The 21117-nt window shown below is 40.5% G+C and overlaps 1 protein-coding gene across 1 annotated transcript; it reads right to left on the bottom strand.

Moving 5' to 3' along the window:
* Positions 1–11572: 11572 nt before the first annotated feature.
* On the bottom strand, positions 11573–16580 carry irx1a (iroquois homeobox 1a). The gene is made up of 4 exons (XM_072394638.1): positions 16023–16580; positions 13581–14685; positions 13150–13225; positions 11573–12120 (listed from the first exon to the last, which is right to left on the bottom strand). The coding sequence occupies exons 1-4, from the start codon at positions 16263–16265 to the stop codon at positions 12045–12047; spliced, it is 1500 nt and encodes a 499-aa protein (XP_072250739.1). The 5' UTR covers positions 16266–16580; the 3' UTR covers positions 11573–12044.
* Positions 16581–21117: the final 4537 nt, after the last annotated feature.

Raw genomic sequence — 21117 nt, 5'->3', positions numbered from 1 at the left:
AGTAAGAGGCAAGACATCTGCAAATTCAAATGGTGCTGTCCAAAGGGAATGCTATTGATCTATATATCACTTTATGTTGTCAAAATGTACCCATGCAATCTGACCTCATAGCATGGCCCATTTTCAAGCTAAGCAGATGTTTATCATTGCTACGTTGATTCTTGTTCGGATCTCGCCCTCTGTGATGACCGAGAAATATCTCATGACTCAGGATAAAGCCAAAAGCACAAAAACCTGACTTGAATAGCGCAAGTTCAGGGTTTGCAACATTTAGAGTGATCGGCCGAAACTCACCGCCTCCACAATCACAACTGAAATCAGTCCCCAGAAATGTCTGCAGTAACCAAACATTATCTGTCGGTGATTATGTTGCACTGCTGCTGTTGCAGCGTGATCCAGTGTGCAGAAGTGGCCCTGGAGAACCCTCCCTTTTCCAGAAAACTAATGTTTACAATCGTTTAGGGGCGTCTGTGGAAGGCATACAGGAGACACTGGCGTATGTTTGTCTCCGTTTTGAGGATTGTGGTTAAGCTGAAGCTCATCTGGCAACCTTATGGGCTGCTCATCCACTCTAAAGCTCCTGTTGTTCCTTCCTTCCCTTATTCCATTTTGCTTCTCAGTTTTCTTTTCTCTCTCCTCTGTTATCATCTGGTTTTATAACCCCTTTCTTCTTCGTCTCACATTTTATTACTGCTTTGTTTTATTTTTTTCATCTTTTAACTTTATTCTCTCCATTCTAAGCTCTCAACAAGTTTTTTTTTTCTTTTCCTGCTTTTGTGAAGCTACTAATCTTGTCAGCTGTCTCTACTCATACTGTCACCCACTGGTATGTGCTGATGACTGACTTTTAGTAGGTCTTTCATGTGTGCATCATGTGTTGCAATGGCTGGAATGGGATGTAGCTCTATTAAATCAATTTGTCATATGAGTAAAATCTGCTGAGTGCTTAGGGTCATGAGCAGGTTTGGTGGCTCATCTTCTGTCTTCCCCCTGTTACAGTCTCAGTTTGTGCCAAATGTCCCCAAGGATCCAGCCCCATAATATATTTACAGAAGAGTTATTGTGAAAGTTGTGGTTTTGAACTCTTTAAAACTGATAATATTCTATTTATTTTCAAGGCCATAAGATTACCTGCACTGTTTGTTGAGTTAATGCCACTCTGACGTAACAAATCTAATGTTCGGCTGACGTAAATGTCTGACTCAGCACTGATGTCACTTCTCGAAGAAATACACAAGTGAAGTGATATTACAGTAAGCCTTTCATTCCAAATGGAAACGTTTCCCGTTCGGAAAAAGAATGACACCAACTCATGCAGAATGACTGCTGCCATCACTGCTCTGTGTGCAATAAGCAGAAATTGACATGAGATGGTTATCTCAAATGAGTGCTGCAGAAAACCAGGCACTCTAAAACTCTACATAATGAGCAGAGTCTGGTCCCTGACCATTGTAAAAAAAATAACTTACTGGTATTCTATACAAAAAGTAAATAAATTGATATTGTGGAAAAAAAGAGTGGAAAAAACAACTACAAATGTTTTGACAATGAAAGAGTGTGTTGGAAAGTAAAGCTGCAGTGGTTAGGGTTTTGGGAAGGCAGTAACATCTGTTTTCAACTACACAGAACTGGGATTCAGACATGGTTTAAAGAAAGATGTTTTTTACAGTAAGTCATCATTTTGTGCAAAGGTTTTTTTTTTCTTGTTCAGCCATAACAAAAAACTTTGGGTTATGGTTAACCATAATGCTTTCTGCTGAGATTGTAACCCGAAACTTAACTCTCACTATGACTCTGTTGTTAATAGTTTTTCTAAACTGCTGCTGTTATATTCAACTGACCTTATGAAAGTAACTCCATATTACTATCATAAAGGTGGTAGGAAAATAGAAGTTCTCTTGTCAAGTTATAAGTTTCAACTGTCATATTGCTTAAATTTGGAATGCCTCTTTTTTCTCATCACCAAACTATATGCTTTTAAATGAGTGAGCCCGGTCGCTCAAGTAAAATTTTGTCATATTCCTTTTTTTTTTAAACAAAGCACAGACATGTATGGTCTTATTATTTCTTAGATGAAAGAGCCTGGTGTCTCTTTTACCCTGTCTCATATGAACATTGTGAGGACCATGCAGGCTTTTTAAGTAGGGTGTATTTTACATTGCACCATGATTTTTTCCCAACCCTAGCCTTGTGGTTTTGTAGCCTTAGCCTAACCCAAATCCGCATGAGAGTGCTGTGTCTGTGTTGCAAGTTCAAAGGTGAAGCAAAGTGAAAAAAATACTAAATAATTATCTCACAAGTCAGGCTTAGGTTCTCAGAAAAAATGTCCCATTACTTATTCCTTTTCCACCATTTTAGCCTACAAATGCATCATTGTTTGTTCGTTTACTAAGCACATGCTTGTGGAGGATAGGGTATGTGTTTTAAGAAATGCAACCCAGTAATTGTAGAAACGATGTTTACATGTAATAGCTTCTGACATTGTCACTTTATTCTGTTTCTTTGAGTCAAAAGCCTTATGTTAACTCATTTCCAGTGTGAGACCATTTTGACCGACTTGACTTACCTTGGTTTAGGCGCCAAAATGACTTGATCGGGTAACAGTGGCAATGTACCTTTCTTGATACAGTTCTGACATGGAAACTGATTACACGTGATTACACGTATCTGTGTTTTCTAGGAAATCATAATGACAACATTTTGTTTTAGCACCTGATTAAATATATTGTATAATATATTTTTTGCTGATGTATTTTGGTGCTGGTTCATAAATAGGGACAATAAAAAAATCTATTTCTTATATATATATATATATAATCTACTAATTTTGATTGTCAAGTTAAACCATTAAACAGCTGAGTCAAAATTGATTAAATAATGTGGTAAAACTTGAAATCATGTTAAACAAATGGTCAAAAGAAAGATGTCTTGATGAATTTGAACTTTTGAGTTGTATCACAGATGAAAAAAACACAAAACAATTATACTAATCACTGATATATAATCTCTATTTGATCTCACTGCAGGACTTGCTAAACACCACGAACACCCGCACCAGGTAATCCAACAACATTACCTCACACAAACACACAAGAGAAAACACAGCTGAGGAGGAAATGGCATCCTGGGGTCTCTAGCTGAACAAGAGTGTTTATTTTTCTCCTATGGTGCACCAGATTGAAGCTGCTTAACATGGGGCTGGGGTTCCTGAAGGGCTCTGCATACTGTCCCATGTGTGTAAGTGTTTACATCCATGCATGTGCATATACACGTATTAGTATGATCCAATGGGTATACTTTCTTTCTGTGAAAGATGCTCTAGATAGTATGTGTATAAAAATGATAAAATATCATTATTTGGAAACTTGAGGAAAATATTTTCCTAATTTTTTTGTATGCTCAGTAACGGGGTAGAAAAGCCTTGCTCCTGTATACTATACAAATAAGGGGTGAAGAATGAGCAGAGAGCAAGCCTGGGGCCTGAGTGTTGGATAAACGTTTGGTTTTCCCTGTTGCCTTCGCCTCTGTCTGGATTATGAAGGGCAGATATACAGCACTTCAGAGTGTGCCAATTAACAGCCCCAGCAGCGGCTGCCACACAGGAGGGCCCTTCATAAAGACTCACCCTATGGTGTAAGTCCTGCCACTTCCAAGTGCTTTATCCGGGGCCGAGCCCATACACACAGCTGTTAAACCAGTAGGTTTTTAAGCAGCCCCAGCTACGCCAACAGGCCCAGGAGTTCATAAAGATTTTCTCAGCAAGTGCTTTCCCAAGGAAAGAGAGAAAGATGGGAGGAGGGAGAATGAGGCAGCAGCAGGGCAATCAAGGGGCAGACCAGAGAGAAAGAGCCACAACGCTTCCTGCCTTCATCCATCTATATGTTCATTTCTCTTTCCCTTCTTGACTGCACTCTTTCCCCTTTTTCGTTTTATTCTACGTGAAGGACTATCAATTGCAAGGGTGGGCAAGCAAATAACTGGCAGGGGGTTGGCCTGCTGAGGACTTGCAAGTTGGAATGACTCCAATCGTCCAAGCCACTGCCACCCCTGCCTGCCACATACCCACTGCTGGCATTTGAACAGCTTTGATACATATTTTAAAGGCTGCAGTGCATCAGAACTGTACTAATCTTAGTTAAAAGGCAAGGAACCTTACACCATTTTTTCTCCTGCAAAAAGGCCCACTGGCTCATATTGCTGTGATGGAAGTATATGAAACCTGTGCGTTAATTAACATGCTTGTGAAAAAAAAATCTATATGTTTATAGATACAGATATATATATATACATGATTAATATTGGCTGATGTAGAAGTCATAGCTGTAGTTAAGTCATTGTAAGAAAACTTTTAACCTGTGTGTAAACACACAATGCCACAGAAGTTGATCTCTAACCTATTCTCGCACAGGCTCTGTGATGTCACTAATTTCCTACTTTGTTCATCACAAGAACAAGTTTCGCTCGGTTTTCTGTTTTTGTGACAGTGGAGAGAAATGGCCCTGAAAAGAGAAGACTAATATGTATCCGTGTGTTTTAAGCTGGTTTTTATAGCCTAGAGCCCACTGCCATTGTTCATGTGGACTAAAGCAGAGATAAAGTAGTTGAAAGTGAGCTGACCACATGCTTAACAGTATTGGCCACAGATGTGCCCAGACAGATCACAGAGAAAACGTGATGGCATTTCCTCAAGATGTGCATGTGTATTTTTAAACTTTGATGTGAACATGATTTGCCATGAAAAAAACTCTTTGTTCGTGTGCTTCACATGGTCTCAATAACTGAGCTCATACATATTGTATGCCCATCCAGAAGTTTTTCTTTTACTCTCAGTAACAGCACAGGTTTATCTCAGGACATTTAGCAGCATGCAGAATAGCTCTCTGGTAAAGAAAAACTGTGCTCATAGTTAAATATTACTTTGACGACAGGGATAACTTGCACAGCATGTTAGTGGCTTCGACAGCTGGTGTTACAGTTACAACAACATTGTATGTTATTTTTCATTTTCACGTCACGGATGGCAGCAGGAACATTGTGCTGGGTTTTGCATTAGCCAAGGAATTTCTGTGATTTAATAAAATCTGATCAGGTAAATGTTGACATCTGAGGGCTGAAACACATATCCAGCATCTTATCTTTTTTCTTTATTATTTCATTATCTATGCTGACTTCATTCAAGTTCTTATTTATTTCATGTGGTCAAACTGAGCTTTTTTTTTTTCCTGTTCTAAATTATATATTTCTTTGTGTGGGACAATAGTTCAAGTTTTCGTATCTTGGGTGAAGTTTTCGTATCTTGTGCAGTAAAATAATTTAATCTAGTTTTACCTTACAAACCCTGACTTATTTTTTCAATTTGTATACATCTTGATTTATGCCTGGGTTCCATGGTTACTCCTTGTGCGTATCATTTTCTCCACCTAATATTTGAGAAAAATTGCATGAAAAGCTAAACCCCCTCCTAAGAAAAGAAAAGAAAGGAAGAAATGGGTGGACATTAACCAGAAACACCACCCAAGTGTTTCATGCGGTTACATTGTAGATAGGCTTGCTGTTAATATTTGACAGAGCTAGCTTCTGTTGAAACTCCTGCTATTCTCTGTCCTTGCTGTTATTTTATGAGAGACCATAGAGATCTGCAGGTGTGAAGAAAGAATCTACAGTTCAAGCAGAGGGGAAAGGTATCACTGCGAGGTAGTCTGTCCGTTGACCGGCCTGCTCCTGTTTAGTTCAGGTTTGCGTGTGTGTGAAGTGATAGTTCCAACACATTGTGTTCTTGTTCTGCTCTTCTTCTGTTTCAGCCTTGGCAGGTGACCTGGCATTGGATGTACTGGCTACTGTACTCTAGGTGACAGCTTCTGACATTGTAATTGTGTGCTTTGGGCAAGGGGATGGAGGGTGTAATACATCTTATGTTTCCTTACAGTAGAAATTATTGATAACTGGTGGTGAGAGGTGCTGTTGGTATCAGTAACCTGGTTTGAGTTCAGATGACAGTAACTTACATTTATGAATAAATTCTTGAAATGTTCAACTTTATATTACATTTATTGTATGAATTTGCAAATTCCTAAAATTAGACATCATTACATATATTTTTTGTTATGTTTGCAGAATTATATTTAGTTAAATTCTTTTCTCTACATGTGTTTGAATAAATGTGAAATATTATTACATTAAGTAACTATATGTAGATCTATACAGTCTTGATAAGATACGCATTCACTCTGCAAGTTAATAACAGCTTTCACCACAATCCAGAGGAGGAAAATAAGGCAGACAGGGGTAGAGAGGGACAGTTGGACAGAGAGTGTAACGATTTCCCATTAAGAGGGAAGAAAATGGTGAGTTGCATTTGATATCACCCTCTGCACTGCACATGTGCTGGGAGTGTTCCGAGAGCTCAGAGAGAGAAGCATCCTCTACTAAATGGAAATTCCTGTGCTTCAGCCACAGCTGCAGTATGACACTTCAGATGGCCGCGCTTCCCTTTGTACAGCCCCCTGGAATTAGCCCAAGCCACAATGGCATCACATCAGAAAAGAAGACAGGAAAATCAGACTTTATTATCTGTCGCTGTGGAAATATTTGTGCAGGGAGAAAAAGGGGGGACACAGGGCCCTTGGCTTTCCTGTCCTGTCAACCTGAATTTTATTAATAAAAAAGATGTCCTAAAGAATATGTGGGCTGTTGTGGTTCTTGTGCTCAGGGTTGGATTGGCACGTTACTGAAATTTGACTGCATACTTGTGAAAATCTATTTTTCCACTTTTGAAGACAATGTAAACAATAATGCGGTTGCAACTTGTCATATAGAGTGTGTTACATAAATTGGTGCGGCACTACCATTTCCCACCAAACTAATTGTGAAGAAACACAATTCATCTTGTACTGGGAAGCCAACTCTGCGCTAACGAAGAAAGGCAAAGTTGCAGAAAATAAAACTTTCCATCAAATTGTGTTTGGAGAGGGGATTCACTTCAAAGGGATCTTAACAACAGTGCTGTCTATCTAATTTACGTTTTCAAGCACACGCCAAATGTAAAAACCTCAATTTTGAGGAGTGTATAATTACAGAGAGAGAATGAATGACTATAAATAACCCCATCATTACTACACCCCCCCCCCCCCTGAAGAACATGATCCATACTGAAGGATAATTAAGGCAAAATATTTCTGATCCTCCAACAGTCTGCATGAGGAATGTGTGCACGCGTACCCTTGCTTCTGTGTGCCGTGTATGGCTATGTGCTTATGTGTGTTTGAGATGCAGAGAGAGAGTGTGGGGGTGTATGAGAGGGAGGGGAAATTGAAGGCATTCTTCCCTAAATATAGTGCTGTTGTGGTAGAACCGCTATGTATGGGTGCTTCAGGAGAACTCAAGACAGACCAGCTTTAATTGGTTTGTGGAGTCATTAATGGAACAGAAGCACAACTTGAGTGCAAGTGTGCGTATCTGAACAAGAGCACTTATGTGTGTGTATTGGACCCCGTTGATGCCCTTTAAACAACAACAGGCACATGGAAATAACTTTGATTGACAAACTTGTAGCAAACAAGAAGATAATAACCAACCTCTATGTTCAGACGAGGTTTCCTTAAAATAGACCATTTCAACTAGGATATATCAGATTTGAAGATAATATTTCAAGATTAAGCCAGCTAATTAGTGCCCCAATAATTGGCATAGTGCTTTGAGTAAGATCCAAATAAGCATATTGTCCTCAGCACAGTGGAGTGAAAGAGCATTTCTGTGTTCCTCACTCAGAGAACGTTGAACTGAAACACGGAAAACTTTGCTTGCCTACTCTCCCTGCCTCACTTTGTTATCACTTTCTCTCTTTCTTGCCCGATCAAAACACAAGAATGTCGCTTTGAGTGACCAAATGAAAGAGAACCAGGCAAATATGAGCGTGAGTCCATGTTTATTTCTAGTACATCTAGGAGCCAGGCCAGTTTTTTGTGTGTCTATGCGTGTGTGTGTGTCAGCCAGGGTCTGCATGGGTTGTTGAGTTGTCGTGAGTTGCTGCTTAACCGGCAGTGCGTCAGTCAGCCAGCCAGCCAGTTGTCAGGCAACTACTAGTTCCTTGTTGCTATTTGTGTTTGAGTGTAGCCGTGCCGAGAGCCTCCCTCCCTTCGTTCTGCCTTTCCCGACCGAATTCTCCAACCTCTTCCTGTGGCAAGAATCGTGTCTTACAGCAGCCTATTGCTCTAGAAATGAAAAGCCCATGACCAAGGCATCCGTTCCTTTTACTGCCATTGTGTCGCAGAAACAAGGAGCAGCACCAAAGTAGTCAGTTATACATGGTGTCGCAGGGTTGGAAGGTGGCCCCACTGTGGCTGCTGCTGCTTCTGGGCTCCAGTGACTTGTTGTTGCTTGTTGTTGTGTGTTTCCCCCATCTGAGACTAGGGTGGGGGCAGCCCGGGATGGCTTTTGTGTCACTGCTCGACCAGTGTTGCACTCATGAAGCTAGATAAATGGATTAGAGGGGCATAGATATGGGCGGGCATGTTTGAAAAAAGACAACGGAGATGTTGAAGGGAAGCGGAGCATTGAAAGAGGAGGGCGAAGGGAGAGGAAGAGGCAAAGACATTTGTGTTGTTGGACAACAAGGGGTCGAGTCTGTTGTAAGAATAGCCTGCTTCTGCCAAAAAAGACAAGACAGTGATAAACTTTCCTCCCCACGCAGTCACCCCCCCACACACACACACACTCTTCCTGTTACACATGCACACACACAAAGTGTCACAATGCACAATTCAGCACTAAAATGAATGGATTGCCACAGCGTGACACGTCTCAGTTGCAGGGGGAGATGGTCCTTGTTCGTCAACAAAAGACTGGGGCATTATGGGGAGCAGAGCCTGTGACAGAATGCTAAATTGTTTTAGGGTCAACAACTTATTGTCTTTGCAAGAGCCACAATTTACATATCTCCAAAGTAGGTTTCAGCAGTCGGTACACAGATGAAAACAGTTGCACCTCTTCTCGCCCTTTGAAACAGGGATTTCAAAGCTTACTGAAAACAGTTTTTAATCGTTTATTTTGTTCTCAGAAAGAAGTAAAATTACTTTCATTTTAAATAACTGATTAGTGTCAATGTGTACAAGTGAGTAATTTGAATTCATATTAAATGATCACTGAAACTATTTTAAGGCAGTTATATTCTAAAATAAGCATACAAATGAAATAAGAACACTATGTGTTTTAAATGAGTCATATGGTGTGTGTTTTCCTGTTCAATCCTAATGAGCTTTATTTTCTGTTTTCTAAAATATTATTTATATTTATTCTTATTAATGCTTTTTTTTCTTTTTTTTTTCTTCCCCTACATCTTGGCCCACAGCATGGGGGGAAGAAATGGCTAGAAGTGACAGCCTAATTATCAGCTTCAACTCCGCTCATTACCCATTAGACAATCCACTGTACATCCACTTACTAAATGAATAATTTTGTATATATTATGGAAACACAATATTATGGCCTGCAGCTAACGCCTTTGCTCTAACCTCACGCTGTTTCAGTACAAAAGGAATAAATGGGACACCAAGAGGTTATTTAATTTTAGCCCCAAAAGCCAGCTCGGCAGAGGATGTCATGTGCGAAGTGGGTGGAGGAGAGAGGGAGGCCGATATGAAATTTACACACCTGTCTTTTTCCGTCGCAATATTAGAATCATTATCGCCCCACACGGGCTGTAGCTCAGGTGAAATTGACTGGAGTCAGTTCTGCTTCGACGTGAATTAATGTTGCTCTAATTTCAACACCGATCCAACGCGGGAGGCTGGAACAATTTACATATTTCTGTGTCACATGGGTAAGGAGGGGGAATAAGAAAAAAAGAAACACACAAATGGTTAAAAAGAATAAATAAATAAATAAATACCCGGTATATGATAATGCATTTCTGTTGTTGGTAAAGTTGCGTTCACGTGCCTAAAAAAGCGGGCTGAGCTCCACTCAAGCCTACAAAAACTTGGATGACCTTTGTGGATGCTTCAGCGTGGTTTTGCGCTGTGAAGAATGGCCATTAAAGTGACAGATTTAAGCGCATAGACTTCATGTTCCAGTCAACGTTTACTACGCTTTAAAAAAAAAAAGAAGAAGAAGAAAAGTGTGTGTCACCGTCACAAATGCAAACACTTGTAATAAATGTACCTGGACGCATTGTTCGTTGCATTTCATCATAATTTAAGAATCACCGTCTCAGAAAACTAATGATCTATAACAGATTGTTATATGAAGGGGATAATATGTCGTTTGAAAATGTTTTACCTCTTAAATTGTATCACCTGAAATCTGTGTTGTAAATTAGACCAGGCTATCCTCCAGTTCTGCAGCTAATTCCTTCTGAATTTATAACTATGTACGACAAAGTTGAGCTCAATAAGTTTAACTCAAACTATAAATCTTGATTTTTATGAACCCTAATGCTCCATTCTCGTGTGAGAACAGCTTCGGGTTTGATCAGTTTTTCCCTCGCCTATAGAGGTCGCTGTGATATTGCAAAACAGATGTGCTTCCACTCCACATGTTCAGGGCACTCAAGTAACACAGCCTCTGGAACAGGGTCATTTTGCAGCTCATTGTCATTTACAAAACTGTTCAAACTCAATCAGCTAATATGGTGTCAGTTCATGCTCTGTTTTCTTTCTCTCTTTTTTTTTCTTTTTAGAAAGCCTGTATTTTTCCTCCAAGCATGTTTGTGGTTTTAAACACACACAGTAACAGGGTCACATTTTAAATATGGATAGAGCATCTTATAAATGTTATCTTATAAACATCTGTCCTCTGAGAAACATATAGAAATGTTGCTGCTTTTAGTAGTTATATTTGTGGAAGCAGCTGTCATGAATCAAAAGAAATTAGGAAAACACAAAGCTCACCTCATCCTCTATCACAACCAATCGTTCCACTTCCCTCTCATTGTCTTTAAATCCCATCAGGGTTCTTGTGGTAAATCAATATTTGCTTTTGGTTACTAATTGAGGGGCACACACACTCACACACACACACACACAAAAAAAAAAACAATGAAAAAAAAAAGAAAAGCTGCTTTTATAGCCTAATGACCACTATCAGCCCCAGAACAGACAGGGCCCCCCAAAAACAGCGCAAGGCCCCACAATGTCAGCCTCCTCCTCCTCCCCCCACCCGTGAAAAAAAAAGAAAAAAGAAAAATATTAATAATTTATCTTCGAATCGACTTCTCCCTCTGACAGATTAGATTTTAACCATTTGATTTTGTTTGGACTGGGCGTTCCCATATTATTACTTAATGACCTTCCCAGCTGCTCCTGTCCATTTTCTGTCACCAGCAACCATCTGGACACTTATTAGCACCTCAATGCATCCACGCTGCTTTCCTCCCAAACTTGAATAAAATTAAACCTGCTTGCCTTGCAGAGTGCCAACATTTGTGTTCTCCCGTTCCCACCCTGCTTTTAAATCAAAGTGGGAGCAAGCCTATGAACAAGAAATATAGCTACAACAATGATAATAACAATAATGATAATGGGCTAAATAAATGTAGGCTGAGGACCGTGAGGTTTCTCTATAATTTCATTTAGTTTATTAGGCAAAATATACGATCTGGACAAATTCCTTCAATGTTTCCTATTTACAAATTTAAATCACTTGGTATTTACATTAAAGAAATGACACCAAAAACACATGATAAAGACAAATAATAATAATAATAATAATAATAATAATAATAATAATAATAATAATAATATTATTATTAAAGTAAAAAGCCTACCAAAATGTCCCAGCCTGCCTGGGCAAAGTGGAAGAGAGAGTAACATTATAGGCGCGATTATAGGCTACACAACAATAGAGGAAGTAATCCATCCATCCACAGGATATTACCAAATTACGCCATTTGTTCTGTACCAACTGAATGCTACACTGCATTATTATTTCTCATTGTCCTTTTTAGAGAGCGTAAAGTCTATTTTCTTTATTCTGTTTTTTTTTTTCTGCTTTTAATCTGATATTTTTTTCCAAGCACGGGGTGGGGGGGTGAGGGGGGGATGTCTTGATCAAGCCGAGGAGAGAGCAGTGAGGACCCGTTGCGTGGCGTCTTGTGGACTCCTGGCGCTGGACGGCAGAGAGGATCTGGATGAAGAATAATACAGAAAGGTAGATAAATACCCCCGCCGTGTTTGGACAGCGGGTTTCAATATGCATCTCAAGTGTCTGGCTCAACGGTTTTGATTAGAAACAGACTGCGGTCCTCAGATTCCAATTCCTCACTTTCTTTAGACCAACAGCAGTGATATCGATCATTTTAGAAACTGAAAATGTCTTTTTTTTTCGGCGAGGAGAAAGAAGAAGAAGAAGAAGAAAAAAACACCTATTTGTGTAATCCCTTTCAAAAATGACAAATCTTTTTTTTGTTGTTTTTTATTTTGCTTGACATTATTCTAAGACGGTTGCACTGAGGTGTGTGTGGGGGGGGGGGGGGGGGGGGGACTCTTTCTTAAATACTTGAAAGAAAGATTTTTTTTCTCTTTTTCTTGGAGTTAGAGCACTCCCCTGGGCTCTGGGTCTCCCATGGGTCTTTAGGGAAAGCACACAGCCCAGACAGAGCCCGTTTTACTCGGTGGCTTGATAAGTAGCCACACTCTCCCCAGAGGGGAGGAATTAAAGGGGGTGTGGGATGAAAGTCAAGACCCCTGTCACCCGTAAAGCAAACTGTATTTTTTTCTTATCTGTGCTTATTTTTCTTTTTGTAGTGCTACTGATGTTTTAAGCAAAAAGTAATAAATTATATGCTATTTAAAATAAAATAAAACAATGGATACACGTTAATACACAGATGGATATATAATATAAGATCGTTAAGCAGTTACTCGGGGACTTAACAAGAAAACGACAAAATCATAATTGATTCGACATCATTCGTATTCATTCTTAATGCATTTTCATTTCGAATAGGAATTGTAATAAACGCTGCCACGCGCATGGCTCCAAAAACGCCTTCTCTAAATCAGTGCGCATCTTTTATCGACGCACCGATCGTGTATTTTGAATTTGATAACTCCAGCCTGTGACTGGAACACTCTTGTGTCAACAGAAAAAAAAAAACAAAAAAAAACACAACAACAACAACAAAAAACGAGAACAAGTTCAAACGTGTCTCACCTGTCATGAATGGGTCGAAAAGAAGACTTCAGGGTCTGCGTTGGAGGTGAATCAGATCTTACGCCGTTTTCATGGTCTAAAAAGGAAACAAAGCAAGACACAAGTCAGCACCGGCATGCGGGGGAAATAAGGGCCTGTGTGAGTCTTTTTTTTTAAGGCCTAACGTCGCTGACTCAAATCAAACCGAGCTGTTTTTTGCCACTAAACGTGGACATTAGTTATTTTGAGTGTGAAAGTGTAGCCTACTCGTGCGTGCATGCGTGTGCACGGTGCTTTGATATTATAATTGCCGGCCTATTTGAAAAATAAACAGACACGGACATGAGCTGCGGCATTAAGATAATGCACGCAAGTAAACACACCTCATACAAAAGTCTAAGCGTTTGCACGACTTATTAGTGAACGCGCACGCACTCACTCTGCCATCCTACCTATGTGCTTGGGACTGTGGGTCTCTGGCGGGGCCTTGCTGTCATTGCTGAGAGCTGCTGAAGCTGCTACCGGTGACACCACCACTGATGTCGGCTGCTGCTGCTGCTGCTGCTGCTGCTGGGCCGGCAGGTGATGATTATGGTGGTGGTGATGGTGCTGATTTACTCCCAGAAATGATCTGACATTCAGCAGGGAGTTCTGGCCCAGGAAAGCCCCATTTGTCCAGTTGTGGAACTTTCCAATCTGGCAAGTGTACAGTCCATGACTGGGGAGGAAGGCCGGGTGGGTCTGGATCTGGTGGTGGGGCGCTGATGGGTGAGTGGTGGCCCCTGGGCCACAAGGGGACGTAGGTTTCTGAGATGAACTATCGGGACTAGTGGCGGTTTCTGCTAAAGACCATATTTTGGGTTTATTGTTAGACGGGAGAGGAAAACTCCCTGGTCTGTCCGGGGACAAAACTCTTGTGGTGTTGTTGTTGCCGTCCGAGTTCTCCTTACCCCCTGTGTGAACTGAAATTGTGCTCTTTGATTTCTCAAAGGCCTCATGGGCCTGTAGGGCTAAGGCCCGTCTTTTCTCCAAGCTGTCTAACTCTCCAGGCGCACCGACGCCGCCCCTGTGGTCCCTGCTCCCCTCGGTTGATTTATCGTCATCATCCTCATTGCTTTGATCCCCGTCGTTGTCGTCAATTTTGTCTATATCTATGCTCTCCAAATCAATCTCCTCCTCGTCTTCGTTCTTTTCCGCCTCGTCGCCACTGCCGAACAAATTCCCGTCCTCCCCGTCCTCTTTGCTCCTGCTTCCCCAAGTCACCTTGTTCTCCTTCTTGAGCCTCCTCCTGGCGTTGGCGAACCAGGTGGAGACCTGCGTCAGCGTCATTTTAGTGATGATGGCCAGCATGATCTTCTCGCCCTTGGTCGGGTATGGGTTCTTCCTGTGCTCGTTGAGCCAGGCTTTCAGGGTGCTGGTGCTCTCCCGGGTGGCGTTCTTGGGCCTGGCAGGATCCCCGTACTGAAACTGGCCGTATGGGTAGAAGGCAGGAGATGTATGGGCTGCGAAGCTAGCAGGATGGACGCCAGGACTGTCCTTTAGCTCATACTGGGATCCCTTAAAAATCAAGGATGAAGTGTTACTTCTGTGGCACAGTTAATACACACAATCACTCTGATACAACTGGTACACGTTTTCACAAATGCATTTTGTCACTTTATAAACATGCAATGCACATATAAGATAGTGTTTATATATGTATATATATATATATAAATATATGTCTCCTGACTCAAAGTTTATGCATAAGCTTTTATATACACCTGACTCAAAGCTTTCCACAAATAAGCTTCTCAACTTGCAGCATGCCACATGGCCCGCAGCACCTGCGCCTGCACAGCTACTCTCCCGAAGACCTTTTAGTGGCACATATTTTTCATACGTCGTCAGAGGAACAAGTAATGAAGACAACAGGCCGAGAGAGAGTTTATAGTGAAAATAGATAGCATGCAAACCGACAGCTCTTACGGGAAACTGCTAAACTTCCATCTCTACACTTTGTCAATACAGTTTAAAGGCAGTTTATATCTATATATATATATATATATATTCCTCAGCGCGTCACAGTCACACTTTTTGAGCCGAGCTCAATCCCCTGAGACGTTTATTGCTTTTTAGGAAGGCATGTCAATCAATTCAAGCAAAGCACATGCCCGTATTTTTGAATAACAGCTCCGGCTTTGAAGCTTCAGTGCAGCAGTCAGAGAGTATGGGCCTATAATGCAAACATTAGCCAGCGCGTTAACACGCTGCAAATGGCTTATTATCGCTAGGTGCGTTTTGATCCAACAAATGTCTGACAATTCTCAGACAAAGTTAAAATCCACGAGGCATTCGGGGAGTCACAAAGCGTCCATTAACAAAAGGAATAAAAAAAAAATAATCCGTGCATTATGCACGCTCATAGTTTCAGCAACACAATATGTCCTGCTCTGTGATAAATAACCATCACAGTGAAGACTTGGAAACTTTTTTTCTCTCTTCACGTACGCAAAAACGTAGACTATTGGCAGTTTTTTTTAATTCTTTAGTAAAATGACTGCTTATTTCGAAGCTTTATTTTTCACTTTTACTTTTCATCGTAGAAGGCAAATTAAATAGCCCTTTCGGGCGGAATGTCCATTTGATTTAATTTTTGTTTATTCGGTCAAACTTTGCAGCGGTGTGAGGAACCAAAATCTTATCTACTGAAATGAGAGATTAAAAATAATCTAACTTGATGAAAGGACAAAAAAAAAAAAAGAAAGAAATATTTTCGGCTGAGATGACCTTATGTCACCTAGAAGTGAGTCCATGCAGCGGCATGAGAAACGTGAATCATTAACAGTCCGGCTGTAGCTCTTCAATTGAGTTTAAAAAAAATAATAATAAATTATAAAAACATGCATTCTTACCATTTGTGAGAAAAGAGCCAAGTCCGCGCTGGTGTACGGTAAGAAAGCGCTGTAGTTGTGTGCGTACGGGTTAGCGTACATGCCCAGCACCGATGTTACGGCAGCTGCGGTGGCGGATGGACTTCCTCCGATTTCGGTGCTCCCTCCACGGGACGACTGCGTAAGCACCCCTGGTCTCTCGCTCCCGTACACCGCCTGGGAGGCACTTAGGTACTGCGGGTAGCCTAACTGCGGGAACGACATCTCCACCGCTCGACTGTCTCACAGCTCGATCGTCCGACAAAACTGTGCGTAACAAAAAAAGTACGCGAGGGGGGAATCAGGGGGGAAATAACCGGGAGGAGTAAAGGGGAAGAATTTAAGCCAAAGCGGCAGCCACTACAGACATACAGAGGTGTGCAGTCAGAACAAACCGCTGTTAAATCTCGGCTTCCTCTCTTTTTCTCGCGCAAAGTCCGCTGGATGTGATCTGATCAACAATTGCGCTCCGAATGACGCGCCTGGCCCTGAGGTCTCCAGGCTGATCTCTCAGATACAATTTGAAGTTGATGCTTTGATTGGCATCCCCTACTTGAGCCTCCAAGCTCCTCCTCGTTCGGAGCAATGTGGATAATGTGAATATAGAGTGAGCACATTGGCTGGGGCCTCCCTCTTCCTCCCTCACCCACTCTCTCTCTCTGCGTCTCTCCCACTTTCTCTCTCCCTCTCTCGCTCCCTCTCCCCTCTCTCTCTGTCTCTCTCTCTCCGTGTTTGGACTTATTGTATGTTAAATGTTCAAGCATTAGAGTCCATTCACCGAAGGCTTTGATTGTTGTATGACAACCTGTCTACACGATTTTACAGCTGTCCGACACAGGGGGAAGTAAACCCGTCAGAAGAAGGAACTTACTTTGAATAGATTTAAATTGTAATTAAAGGGGGGGAATCTCCTCTGCTGAGGAATTAGTATTTTGTAATAAGGGCTGCTGGTGCCTTTAACTAATTCATAGAGACTAATTTTCTATAAAAAAAAATCTTGTCGCATTTAGCTATTGTAGAGTTTTTCGAAATCCTTTTTAAAAACTCGCGTGCTTGTTAAGGAGACATTTTTTTTTTTCTTTAGTTTAAAACATTCTATGAAACATTTTTTAGAAATCACAAAAAAAACTATTTTTTTATTCAAATTTTCGTAACATATTAATAAAGAAATCGCCTTTTCACCAAAAGCCCAAACAGTTACCGACATCCAGGCAAAGTTCTGCAAATGATTTATCAATTATGCATGTTTTCATTGACTTCTGTTTTTGGTCTCCTTTGGTTTGTTCGTAAAGGTTTAATCAGCCAAATCCACTCCTTCTCCCCCCACTTTTTTTTTATCACACACACACTCTTTCTTCCCATGTGCGTGCGTGTGTGTGGACTTTGCTGCTGTCCTTTGTGACAACAGAGACACTTCACGTTTTCTTGCTTTGAGTTAAAAAAAAAAAGGGAATGCAGGCAAACCAGAAACAAGCCAAACACTGAATTCCACAGGTCCCCTGCACGCGCCACAGAATATTACACGAAGTCTCTAATGTAATCAAAGTGACGCGCCGATATTTTCAACCACTAAAAGTGAGAGAGAAGAAAATATCAATTGTCATAGTTTGGTATCTTGATCATAATGCCTGGGACTCTTCCCACGATTTTGTGTTTTCTCTTTCTTTCACGCGTTTGAAAAAAATATATTCCACGGAGCAGAAGTAGGGGGGGAAAAAAGATTCTACAGCTTTGGTCACCTCCTCTTGAACTGCTTATCCAAGTTGTGGCTCTCAAAAAGAAAAGGGTCGGAGACTAACCTCCGCTCAGCTGTCCACTCAAAGCAGAGATGCGGCGCGCGGGAGGGAAGGAGTATTCACACTTTAACTGTTCTATTTCTGTTTGATTTGGTTCTCCTATCACCCACCTACCGAGTCAAAGGGGGTGTTCAGGAGATCTCGATTTAATGCCTTAACGACTGAAGCCCGAGAAGTCAGTAGATTTTGATCTGCACCAGATGGCTCCGAGTGGATATTGCCGAGCGCCGAGGATCTGTTAAAAATATCTGAGGGGCACTGATGGTAATCTGGGTAACACATCAGAAAGGAGGGGAGGAATGGCAATTGTGATAACCCGCTGGAAATGTGTGCAGGGGGCTAAATATGATGGCTGTGGTGTGTCAGTGGAGAGGTGGCAGGGAGTAAAGAGACAGAAAATCTCTTTAAGTTTGAACGAAAGAAACAGTAGAGGAAAAGGGGAAATAATGCTGATGATGGCGATAATAATCTATCGAATTGGATGATGATGAAAGCATAGATTTCTAGTTTTTTTTTTACTTCAGAAAAAAAAGTAATTTTTAAATGATATTTCAAATAGAACACTTGAAGTTGTACTTGGTAAATAACGGCGCGTGCTGAAGTCGGAAAGCAGTCACAGAGAGCAAGAGCGCATAAACTTTGTTCAGGATCCTGTCGCTGTCTATGATATTTCCTTTCTTAAAACTCGTCCACATCACGTTGACTCTCAGCACAGAGCCTCGAAACAGATGGGCTTTCACCATCTGTAGCCTCTCCGTCTCTGTGTCCCGTGCGCGCGCAATCACGGACAACGTGCACACCTAAACGCCATCGTTACGATTTCCGAACGTTCGCCTCCTTATATATCTATCTATATATATATAGATATATATAGATAAACTGCTATATATATTTATAGATATATAGATATGTATCTATAAATATATATAAAGAGATATAGAGATAAAAAAGGAAAGATAATCCCCGGGCTTTTCATATCAGATAGTTTTATCATGTAAATCTACAGGAAGCTCTTCATAAGCTGCTATGCCTTAATGATCACATTCAAATAAGTCACCCAGGTAGTCGATACGTTCTTTTATTTAACAGTCTGTGTGCTCCACATCTAAAATCTGGTGTTACTAATTTTGTTCTGACGTGTGATTTGCGAAATTCCTTTCTTGCGCTCAGAATCCAAGGGTATTTGAACAGGCCGACATTATATGGTTTTAATGTGTATATTAATATACATAATATGCCCTCTGTGCTCAGAGCCTCTAGCTGGAGAGATTTTCAGGCTCAGGATTGGAGGACAAATATATCTCTCAGCTCCAAATAGAAGAAAAAAAAACTTAATGGTTTAACCACTATGGATTTTGAGATCACAGATCATCCGGTTATCAGATGGTGGCAACACAAACACACATTCAGGAGAGAAGACAACATCTTATTGTCTAATTTCATCAAGTCATTTCCTTTTTACAGTTATCTATGTGGGAAAAAAAAAAAGATGTGGTAACAGAGCTACAAGAGAAATAAAAAACTCCATCAAGCGCATGTTTTAATATCATAGTCAGTTTTTTCCTCAAAGAGAATGTCTGCATTGAACTCATAAATATGTAATCAAACAAACAAACAAACAAAAAAAAAACTGTTTTGTAACTACTGGCAGCAGCTTGTAATCTTGTTTCTTCACATCTTTTTTTATGAGAGGTGACTACTTAACTTTTCATTAAAATGTCAGCTGCAGCAGTTTGTTTAGAAAAGCCTGCGCGACTTTAACATGCAGACCTCTGTCATGTGGAGGTTTTACTAAACAGAGTGGCAGTCTTGGGCCTCAGTTTTGAATCTGTGTCAAATGTAGTTTAATTAAAATCTGCAGTATACATCCCTGAAGTCCGGTATGCTTAGGATCCAGGCCAGCAGGTAGACCTGAATGACTCTGGTAGAAGTCAAAGAGAGTGAACCTGCATTACAATAACATCGGTTATGTTGACAGTTGGCTACCACCGCAGAGGTCAAGGGTGTCTCTGTGAACTAATAACTGTGGTGAAAGATACTCTTTTCCTGCCTCTGGGAGTGCCAAAGTTGAGGAAAGGTTAAGAATCTGTAGAATGTTCCTTTTGTGCTTTTCTCGCGGATTATCAAATTAAGTGTTGAGACCAAAACTCCCTTTCCTCTGTCGGGAGGAGATTAGATGAATATCAATAATATTAATGGATCATCACAACTGCTAAATGTCTTCCCTGTATTATCGCTCTAAAGCACATACTCAAACTCACGCACTGGTTGTAGCATACTCCCTGAACTGCGTCACACCAACCAAACTATCCAGCTGTGGGTTAAAGTCAAAGCACCACTGGTGTTACTGTGAGATATTTGATACATAGACAACTGCACCACACCTATAGGTAAGGAAACTAGGAATTTCCTGGATAATAAAAGGGGTCTATACTGGATCTTAGAAGGTCAAGAACTTATTCACTTGACAGCTAAACAGTTGGGTGATGTTCCCCAATTTTGACAAGACAACGAGCTCCTGGGGTTCAATCGTTCAATCGCCAAATTTAGTCTTTTTTTTTTTTGCTGCACTTTAATGTTCATTTTACAACTGCCACAAATACACGAGGGCACCGATGCAAAAATGAAATCACAAAGATTGACAAACTGCATCTTTTTTTATTGATCAGCCTCCAACTTGACATATGGTGTTCAGAATATAGGCCCACCTTTAATTCTGCAGCTGCATTGATTTTGCAGTGTTTAAGGAGGTAGCACAACATGACTTTTAAAATTACTTGACAAATTCCCGACAAAGTCCTGACAATTACAAGTGATGACCACTGGAGTAATGTGACCTTTTAAAGAAATATAGAGGTTTTTTGTGGAATACATTTATTTTGCTTGTCTCCCTGAACAAAAATATAATTTAAAGAATAGACAAACACAGTCTTCTAAATGTATACATTCATTTGATTTATTGATTATGTTTTTATACAAAACAAAGTGCAGAATACAATGTAAAGATGACACTTTGCATGTTAACCATCTTAATAAAACTGATTAATTAATGAAAAGAATAAAAACATTAGAAGGTTAACATATCACTGTTAAAGTAACTATGAAACAACATTTTAAAGCAAAGATATAAAGTATGGGGAGTTTTGTGACACAATTATTAAAAAAGAATAGATGAATAAAGAAAAAAGAAACTCTTTCTTTGTGAATGTCACATCAGAATGACATTGCTGTTAATCACCTGACAGGATAAGCATTTAAATTTTTTGAATTCTTACAACGAA

This window comes from Leuresthes tenuis, unplaced genomic scaffold, assembly GCF_036924035.1.
Source record: "Leuresthes tenuis unplaced genomic scaffold, fLeuTen1.0.hap1 SCAF_10, whole genome shotgun sequence".
In the NCBI taxonomy this organism is placed as follows: Eukaryota; Metazoa; Chordata; class Actinopteri; order Atheriniformes; family Atherinopsidae; genus Leuresthes; species Leuresthes tenuis.
This window is presented reverse-complemented; position numbering and strand designations above follow the sequence as displayed.